Source organism: Petaurus breviceps, unplaced genomic scaffold, assembly GCF_028583685.1.
Source record: "Petaurus breviceps papuanus isolate PSGF00001 unplaced genomic scaffold, PetGlider_PUasm1.0 90925, whole genome shotgun sequence".
NCBI classification, from domain to species: Eukaryota; Metazoa; Chordata; class Mammalia; order Diprotodontia; family Petauridae; genus Petaurus; species Petaurus breviceps.
In genome coordinates this window covers 23,201,299-23,211,958 of record NW_027187380.1, presented here as the reverse complement: position 1 = coordinate 23,211,958, position 10,660 = coordinate 23,201,299, and the positions used below count along the sequence as shown (strand labels likewise).

At 39.7% G+C, this 10,660-nt stretch overlaps 1 protein-coding gene across 5 annotated transcripts in view; it reads left to right on the top strand.

The window, feature by feature from the left end:
- The window catches only part of ARSG (arylsulfatase G), a 194,516-nt gene that overhangs the window by 114,941 nt on the left and 68,915 nt on the right, over nucleotides 1-10,660 (top strand). For all 5 annotated transcript variants that reach the window (XM_069076565.1, XM_069076562.1, XM_069076564.1 and 2 more), the window contains exon 5: nucleotides 1,217-1,264. In XM_069076565.1, the coding sequence (XP_068932666.1) occupies nucleotides 1,217-1,264 (48 nt within the window). The remainder of the gene's footprint in view (nucleotides 1-1,216; nucleotides 1,265-10,660) is intronic.

The following is a 10,660-nucleotide window of genomic DNA, read 5'->3' as shown; positions in this document are numbered from 1 at the left end:
TCCTTCTCCTTCTCCTTCTCCTTCTCCTTCTCCTTCTCCTTCTCCTTCTCCTTCTCCTTCTCCTTCTCCTTCTCCTTCTCCTTCTCCTTCTCCTTCTCCTTCTCCTTCTCCTTCTTCTTCTTCTCCTCCTCCTCCTTTCTTCTTCCACTTGCCCAAGCTGACATGACTACTTTTTGTGTTAAGTGTCTGAGGCCGGATTTGAACTTAGGTCCTCCTGACTCCAGGGCTGCTGCTCTATTCACTGCACCACCTAGCCACCCCTCCCAGAGACTCTTGAGGGCCAGGACTGTGTCATTTTTGCCTTTGTATCTCCAGTGCTTGGCACACAGTAGGCACTTAATAAATGCCTATTGAATTGAATTAGGATCTAATCCAGGGGTGGAGAACCTGCAGCCTCAAGGCCACATGTGACCTTCAAGGTCATTGGGTGAAGCCTTTGGACTGAGTCCAAGTTTTACAGAACTAATCCTTTTATTAATGGCATTTGTTCTGTGAAATTTGAATTCAGTCAAATGGCTGCACTTGAGGACCTACAGGGCCACATGTGGACTCAAGGCCACAGGTTCCCCACCCCTGGCCTAGTCTGTCCTTAGCTTTGTGTTCCTGACTCTCTGTGTAGCCCTTGAGAATTCCAAAGCACTTTGCAGTTTGGGGATGGCAGGTGTGAAGGAAATACCCCTGTGGACTTATTATTTTTGCTCTTTCTTTGTCTTCTCATTTTAACCATATTCAATGTGTGACAAAAGGGGAGGATGGTGAGGCAGGGAAGAATGCAGGTGTCCCTGACACAGTGTGTGGAAGTGTCTTCTCTCTTCAGTAATTCATATCAATTTAATGCCACAGGGAAGAAGGGAAGGAGGGGAGGAAGGGATGGACAGTGAGCTTGCTCCTTTGAGTGCTCTCTGTAGGGAGGGCAGAGGCAGCCTTTTCAGTTCACTGAATTCTTTAGGTTTCCCAGTAGCTGGCCTTCCTTTCTCCATTCTCTTTCCTATTTGTTTAATTGTATCTCTTGTTCTTGCTTGTCTCCCAGTGGACGCTGGCTTGTGTTCCTTAGAGGGAAGGACTTGCTTGGCACACTCCTTCTCCTATGACCTTTTGGTTCTACTTTGTTAAATGAAAAGCTAATGGAGGACAGTCTGTTTCCTCATTTTTCTAAATGAAGTGAGATTGTGAACAGGGAATTCTGCTGATCACCTTCTTTCTTGTTTCCCAACAGGCAAATGGCATCTTGGTCACCATGGCCTCTACCAACCCAATTTCCGTGGTAAGGATTCTTGGAAGGGGATAGGGAGAGTATTTGTTATTCGAGGGGAAAAAAGCTCTATGAAAATGAGATACAATGTCTTTTGAAATCACTTTCCTGCCTTCCACTAGAGAATTCACTGCTCTGTGTGTGTGTGTGTGTGTGTGTGTGTTTTCCTGTGTGTTAATCTCATCTCACTGTTCATTAGAAGCCTCATTTCACTCTACAGGGACCCTCCTACTACAGCTTCAGGTCACTTTCACTTAGGCTTTATTTCCAAATAACACTTTCTTTTAGCTCCCTTCTGTCCTCATGACTCTTCTATTATGATGTTTCAGAAGTGTTTATTCTCCTCTCATGGTTTTAACTATGTGATTAAAGATGCATTGATTTTAAAGTTAGTGACATTAGAAATTCAGTCCAATCCTTTTATTTTATAGCTAACATATATGACATTTTCAGGGCAACTACATTAAATTAACTAGTCATTCAATATCTAGTGTTGTTTTATATTTCTTTTAATTGACCCCTTTCCCTCCAGTGATTATGTCATTTGGCCTTATGGTACAGTGTGGGACTTGGTTCCCAGAAGACATTGACTTCAAACCCAGCCTCTGATAATGACTTAGCTGTGTGACTATGTCATTTTAACCTCTCTGAGCCTCCATTTCCTTGTTTGTAAAATGGGGATAATATCACCCCTAGTACCTACCTCATAGAGTTGTTGTGAGAATAATAAAATGGCAAACCACTTCAGTACCTTTACCAAGAAAACCCTAAAGGGGATCACCAAGAGTTGGGCATGACTGAAAATGACTAAACAACAGCCTATCTCATAGGGTTGTTGTGAGGATTTAAATAAGATAATGTAAGGACAGTGCTTTGCAAACCTTAAAGTACATATAAATGTCAGTAATTATTATTGACTCCTCAGAATCCCTGTTTATCATATTTAAAATTTTCATTAGAAATCTCTAATACCATAGGATTGAGTCTGAGATTTGGAAGAGATCTGGGAAATCATCTAATTCAGTACCATTTTATTAATGTCAGAGGGGGTAAGATTGGTTCCCCCACCTCCCTACCCAGTTCAGTTGATATCAGAGGATTTAATCATAAATAATGATGTTTTGCTTTGATAGTGAGGTGTTATCACCCTGTTAACCCTTTTCAAAGTATGAATAGCTTGTGCTCTGAGTCAAGAAGAAACAAATAATCAGTAGCCACCTTCATTCCCATTCTCTTCCCACCCCCCAAGTGATCCTTAGAAAATACAGTCCAGTGAGTCTGAGGCAGATGGAGAGAACCAGTAATCATAGGAGAACACAGCTCTTCACCTCTTGGTAAGAGAGGAAGGAAAGCTCTTCTCATCTATACCCATCAGCCATGGTGCCTAGCAATGGAGTTGTTTACTCAGAAAAAGACACTCCATCTAACAAACAGATTGAGAGAGTTCAGGAAGCAGGCAACAGTTGAGTAGAGACAGACAGACAGACAGACAGACACACGTACTCACACTCCCCAGATAGAATCAGATAAAAAGAGATAGTTACTTAAGGCCAGAATCATCTTCAAGGAGTGTGATCCCTGGTACCAGAGAAGAGAGTTGGATTTGGAATTTAGAGAGCTAGCTCTGGACATTGACAGTAGCACTACAAAGAGGGTCCCACAAGGAAAGAAAGGACTTTGAGGTCCAGCAATAAATGGGACCAAAGGAGCAAGTAGCTTTGGCCATATGTATTCCCCAGTTATGTGCCTCACTGCCATCGTATTCAAAGTTTTTGCCCACTCTTCCCACAAGTGCTGTGTGTAATTATAGCAATGTCATCCCAGGCTTATGGTAGAGGTGTTTTGTCACTCCTGGTCTTCTGTTGCCATGTTTGTAAATGCTTTTTCTTCGAGCTAATTGTGTTTACTGCCTGCCTGTTAAGAGGAAGTTCATAGGTGGTGGTGGTGATGGTGGTGGTGGTGGTGAGCTGCAGTTTTAGAAATTGGTACCCACAGGGTAACTCTAGAATCTGAGGTAGCATCTATCCTCTAAAGAAGCTCATCTGCAAGTATGAGTATGACTTAGGGGGAGTAATCCAGAAAGGGTGCTACAATAACAAATGTTTAATTGAATCAAGAAAACTGAGACCCAGAGAGGTGATGATAGAGCAAGGTTTCCCAATTATAGTCCAATGCTCTTTCTACGTGTCCTTTTTTTTTAAAGTAATATTTTGTTTTTTCCCAACTACATGTAAAGGCAATTTTTAACACTCATTTAAAAATTTTTTGAGTTCCAGATTTTCTCCCTTTCTCCCTCACTTCCCCCCTAAGCAATTTGATATAGGTTATTTATTATATGTAATCATGTAAAACATATTTCCATATTAGTCATGTTGGGTAAAAAGAAACAGACCAAAAGTGAAAAAAATAAACCACACAAAAAAATAAAGTGAAGATAGCATGCTTAGATGTGTAATCAGAGTCCATCAGTTCTTTCTCTGGATGTGTGTAATATTTTCCATTATAAGCACTTTGGAATTGTCTACCCCCACCTTCATGATGTTTCAGGATAGAATTCTATGATATCTTTTAATTCCTGTTGTCTGTCTTTTACTATGACCTCCTGTGGTGTGGTCCAAACAGAAGTGTAATGGGAATTAGGATGTGACCTGATTATCTGGTTTTGTTGGTATATTCTCCCTACCCATGAAGTCTGTTAGGGGAAGGCAGGAAATCCACTGGGTCCAGCTCTCTGAGATTGAAAGTCTCAGTTTCTTCAACAAAACTAAAAGAAGGTTAGTTTAGGTGAATTTTAAAATTTTGTAACTTTAGTATTTTCTATGTCTGAACCCATCCTATCAACACATTCCTACTCCATGGTCATTCATTCAAAAACTAGTTTTTAATATTGTGTGAAGAGCTCTGTTGTTAGATGAGATACAAAATTTAGATAAGTAGTCCTATGAAACTTAAAGTCTAATAAAGGAACAATACAAATAAGTATAATATGTGTTATTCTATGACAAATTTGTTAAAGAAATAAATGTAAGACAGTGTTATAGGAGGACTTTGAGAGAAGAGCATTATCAGGACTGGGGGATCAGGACTGGGGGATCAGGGAGATATTAATGGAAGAAGTGGTATTTAAAATATGGGTAGGAATTCAACAAACAAAAACATAGGAGGGATGTATTCTAAGTTTAGAGGACATTGTGCTCAAAGGTATAGATGAAGCTCATAGCATGTTTAGGAAAGAAAGTAAACCAGTTTAACTAGAGTATAATGTGCTAGCAAGAGAGTAAGATGATGAGGTTGGAAAGACAGGATAATTAGCAATAGAAGTGATGCTCCAGTAGAAAGAACACAGGTTGATCTGAGTTCAAATCCTCCAAATCTATGATCCTATCATCTTGGATTTATTCCATACTAGTTGGGCAGGTCATCCTTTCCCCTCTTCCTTCCCCAGTTCACTATCTGCAAGGGGTTTGGAGTGTTGAACTGCAGGGCTACTCCCATGTCTGAATCCTATGAGATTGCAGAGATTCCTGATTGCTCCAGTTCAATACTAGAATAAAATAACATTCAGAGTCCATCTAAAAAATGAGAAAAGGGTATTTACTTAGCTAGAGCAGAGAAAGGGTATTTACCAATGATTCAGCATTGATTCACTATAGTACAGCTTTCCAGTGCCAGTACTGGTCACGTTGTCAGAAGCATTGGTCTGCTGCTCTGAAACCTCGGAGACCAGCCAGAACTCCTGGTTTTTTTTTAATTAGGCAGGAAGCTGCATCAGTGGCATGGAACTTAGTCTCTTGAGCCAATTAAGTCTCAAGGACCATTTCAATGCCTTTTAAGGAAAAGGACAAACCAGGTAGGTGATCTAGTGGATAGAGCACTGGACCTAGAATCAAGAAGACTTGAGTTCAAATCTGTCTTTAAACACTGACTAGTTGTATCACTCTGGGCAAGAGACTTAACCGCTGTCTGCCTCAGTTTCCTCAATTATAAAATAAGGATAGTAATAGTACCTACCTCCCAAGGTGGTTGTGAGGATTAAATGAGGTATTTGTAAAGCACTTAGCACCCTGCCTGGCACATAGTACATACTTAATAAATCCTTGTCTCTTTCCCACTTTCCTCATCCCACATGGCAGGTATGCAGGTACAGAGGGAGATTCTGTTAGATATTCCTACTGCCACACCAAATGTTGTAAGTTTATTTAGAAGACAGTAGGGAGCCAATGAATATTCTCCAATAGAGGAATGACATGACCAGATCTGTGAGTAGGAAAGATTCCTATCTCACTCTAGTAGAAATGTGAAAGATAGATTAAAGACAAGAGAGAGTAGATGAAAGAAGACTCGCTAGGGGGTTATTGCAACAGTGTGACTGAGTGACAAAGAGAACATGTAATAGGTTGGTGGTGGTGGGAATGGAGAGGAGGCTATAGGTACCAGAGATAATTATATATGTATGTCTTCTTCATGATGTGGAACATGGTATGCCCCCACAGCAGCCTTAACAAAGTTATTAAACATCTACCACAATTTTAGATATCTGCAAGCCCACCCTTGTCTATGATAAACATAGCCACAAGTCCCTCATACACCCAAAACTTGTATGCTTCTTCCCTCTCTCTTTTTTTTACATTAGAGCTCCAATAAATTCAATTAAATTTAGCCACCATGTATTAAGTGTCTACAATATACAAGACACCATGTTAGTTACGTTCTGGGGATACAAATATCAATATGACACCAGCCCTGCTCTCAAGGAGTCAATCACAATGAAGGGGGGAGCAGAAAATGACATATAGCAATTATGATCTAATACATATGAGTAATGCAAGAGAGACCTAAGAAATGTGCTATGAGAAATTTTAGGAGAGATATCACTTTCAGGTGAAGTTAGAACAGGTAGGACTTCATGGAAGAGATGGTAAAGTTGAAAAGTTAGAAAAGTATAGAATCACCTGGTCTTAGAGCTATCTCAGAAGTCAGAAGCTAAATGATCCAACCAGTATATGAATTTTCAAGAATCTCTTCAACAACATACCCAACTGGTGGTCACCTAGCCTTTTATTGAAGACCTTCTATAAAGGGGGGCCCAAAACCTTCTGCCTTGAAGGGTCAAGGGACTTCAACAAATGGAGATGGAGAGAGGAGCTGTGTTCTAAGCAAAACATATGAATAAAGAAACAGAGATGAGAGAGGGCAGGACAAGAATGTAGAAAGAGTATAGTGTCACTGATGCCAAGAGAAGAGAATTTCAGATAAAAAGTGTTATTGACAGTGTCAGATCTTATACACAAAGTAAGAAAACTGAAGACAGAAAAAGATAATTTGATTTAGTGATAAGGAAATTATTAATGTTCTTAGAGAGCTGTTACAAAGAAGTAGTGGAGATTGAAGTCAGATTGCAAAAGTTGATGAGTAAATGAATAATGAAGCAATGAGCGTAGACTACTTCCTAGAAATTTGGCAGTGAAGGGGCAAGAGGACAGAGAGATAACATGGTCATTCTCAAGGGTAGTAGAACCAAAGAAGAGACGAGAACATATTTATAGAGGGGAAAGAGACAAGTGACACGTCTTCCTGATTCCAAATCTGGTCCACTATCTGATATACTCAAAGAAATAATACTTAAAAGATGGTGTGTCTTTATAATCCTGGCTTCAAAAAGTATTTCTAATCACAGAAAACCTCAGAGAGCTTGATAGAGTACTTCCCTGTTATAACATGGTTTGTTGTTACAGAATTTGGATATCTTTTAGTCCAGATCACATCCTCAAAACATAAGTACACTCAGAATACATTGGTTGTAAAAGGATGAGCTTAGCTTGAATATGAAACCCAACACCAGTTTTTAACAGAGTTCTGCCTTACTGAGCACTAGTTCACAGTCTTCCCACTGCATCACTCTCTTTCTATCCCTAGAGCTAGAGGAAAAGGAAACCTCGTTGTTTCTGAATAGAAGTAGGCCTTTTTGAATAAGCCTGGCCTTTTGAAAGAAAATTCTTGAGAAGGAATGTTTGATGGGGTTCACATAGGAAGCAGGAGGGGAAAAAATAAAAAGTATTGCGTTCCATATAAGTGAAGGTCTTCAAGGGGAGGTTAGATGGCTGCTTGAAGTCTCATAATTTTGTAAAGTAGATTCCTGTTTTAGCTATGAGATGGATGAGACGATGCCTGTTGTCTCTTCTAATTCTGAGCTCCACTGAGGGTGTAAGTGAAGGAGCTAGCTTGGGCATGGAGGAGTGGTACCTTTCCCTCAAAAACTGGAGGCAGTGGAGGAAAATTGAGAAAGTTTGCAACATTCCATCTTCCACCTCCATACCTTTGTTTCCATGAATGAAATGTTCTCCCTCCTTCCTCTGCCCGGTAGAATCCTTAGGTCTCTTAAGGGTTGAGCTCAAATCCTACTTTCTGCATAAATGTCTTTCCTGATCCCCATAATTACCTCTGCTCCCAAAATTACATTGTATTTATGTAACTGTTGATGTTTTCCCTTTAACTGAATTAATTGATCAACTGACAAAACACACTAGGTATTAAGGACTTTTCCTATGTCCTTATCACAGTGTATGGACAAGCCCTTAACCAGTTAGAAAGGACCATAGGACTTTGGGCCATAGGACTTTTTGCATGGAGGGTAGAGAATACCATAAGAGAAGAGGGTGCCAGATGCCATTGTAAATACTTTTCAAATAATGTCATCTGATTATCACAACAACCCTGTGAGGTAGGTGCTATTATATCATTCACCTGATTTTATAGTGAAGAGACTGAGGCAGAAAGAGGTTAAGTGATTTACCCAGGGTCACATAATTAGTAAATGACTGAGTTTAGATTTCAACACAGCCCCCCACCCCAACCCCGCCCCCAGTGCACCACCTAGCTGCCTCTACTTTTTTCCATAAAGAAAACATCTTGTGACTGGTCATCAAAGCTCTTGGACTATGTATAAAAGCAGTGAGCCTGTTTCAAGTCAGCCAATCAGTTGGTGAATCTTAGGATTAGAGCCAAGCCACTTAGGAGGAAGAGAGAAGAGAATTTCTGTCTCTCTCTCCTTCACCATCTCACTCTATTAACCATGTTATCACAGCCTGGATGACTAATAGGAGACATTGCACCCAGACAATAACAGAGACACGAAGAACAGGGAAAGACACACCAAGGACAAATGTGTACAAACAGAATCAGAAAGATAGCCATCTGAGGGAAGAAGCAGCTGCAGGGAGTGTGACTTCTCCTAGCAAGAAGTCCTGACTGTTGGAACTCAGCAGATTCTGTTACAGAGAATGTCCCATTCCAGTTATAAATGAAAGAGGGGTTCCATAAGGAAACTCTGCACTCTTTCAGTAACCTCTGGGGTTCATGAGAACACTGAGAAATGAGAAGAAGACTTCCAGTAACAAGGAGTTGTGAATTAACCCTTTGCCACCCGTCTTCTCTCCACAAGGGCCTCACTACCTTTGTCTTCTAAGTTTGTACCCTCCCTTCTCGGGGAGCTGTGTGTACTTGCAGGAAAGAATGACCCAGGCTTCTGGCAGGAGTTGGGGACAGGAGAGGGGTAATTTTTTATAAGAACTCTTCTTATAATGCTGCCTCATAGCATATGGTACCTCATACTTTATTTTTTTTTAATAAAAGCTAATTTAAGTCTGACTGATTTATTGGGAAGCACGCAAGTAGGGGTTTATGAGCAACAGTAATGGAGATTTGAGAAGTAGCTATAAGTGACCCTCTGGAGATTCCACTTTTCAGTTCAAGCGCAGTGTTGGGAGAATGGTCCCAGAGGGGGTGTATATATTTTGTAAAGGCTTATATGTGTACATGCTTTTTATGTTCAGTGGAATATAAGCTCCTTGAGGGGAGGGACTGTTTTGCTTTTAATATATGTATATATATTTTTTAATATATAACACCTCGTTATTTAAATTGACTTCATACCAGATAGCCTCAGTCTTCTCAGTAAAAGAGGTAAAGGGTAAGAATAAGAGGGTATGGAACAGTAGGGCACTGAAATAGTGAGTACGGGGAAACTGCTAAGATACTTTAGCTCTTGAATTAGCATCATTGCCTCAGGCCTGCCCCTTTCAGAAACAACTTGGTTTCTTTTCCTTCTAGCTCTAGGGATGGAAACCCTGAATGATGGAGTGGAAAGATCACTAGATGGTTAGTTAGTCAGTAAAGTGGAACCCTGTTATAAGCTGGTGTTGGGTGACATGTTAGAAAAGCAAATTTAAGTCTGGCTGATTCATTGGGAAGCACAAAAGTCATTCACGAGCAACAGTCATGGAAATTCGAGAAGTAGCCAAGTGACTCTCTGGAGATCCCTAACTAACCTCACCCTGTTATAGCCAATGTTTACCTATATTTTGAGGATTTGATTTGAACTATGGAATATCCAATTCTGCAGCAAACTAGTAGGGAAGTCCTCTATCAAGCTCTCTGAGGACTTTGTGACTAGAAATGCTTTTTGAGACTATATTTATAAGGACCCTCCAGCCTTTAAACAGAATCTTTTTTGGTATATCAGATAGGGGATTGGACTTGGCGTCTGGAAGACCAGCGTTCAAATCCCGGCTCACACATTTACTAGCTATTGACCCTGATCAGTCACTTAATCTTTCTGAGTTTCAGCTTACTCATCTCTAAAATGGGAATCATTATTATTAAAATTATTCTTATTAAAATGGGAAGTAGCACCTACTTCCCAAGGTTGTTATAAGTTCAAATGCAATAATATATGTAAAGCATTTTGAAAACCTTAAAGTTTAGGAAAGTGTGAATTATTATTATTATTGTATATATTTAAGCTGTGGCCATACACAAAAGCAAAACCAAGAGGAGAAATGGGAATTTATGTTTGTATTATGTAAGTCTTCTAGATATACTGGGTTTGAAAGATCATGGCATCATAGATTTAGAACTAGACTTAGATGACCTTAGAGGTCATCTTGACCAAACCTTTCATTTTACAAATGAGGGTAGAGGACCAGTGAGTTTAATTAAGTGCCTTACCCCAAAAAATCCAGAATTTGAATTCAGATGCTTTGACTCCAGTTTCAATACCCTTTCCACTTTATGTTGCTTCTTCATGTGTGTAGATATAGCCTCAAAATAAATGCTTGTGTGGGAGAGAAGAGGTATGGAGGAGTGTATCTGAATTCATTTGATTTTGCATTGTGACTAAATAAAAGTTATAACTTGATATTAATATCTGATTGAACCAGGAACCCTAGCACTCCATAAATTCTTTCTTATCAATTTTTCTACATGTGGGTTAATCCCTTACAGAATGCTGTTTCCAAGTTTTCAGAGTGAAGCTTATGGCTAGAAGTGAGCAGCATTTTTCTTTGAATACAAGGAAAGGGATGTTAATCAAATCCCTTTTAAATTGCATACCTTATGCTATTAAATTAA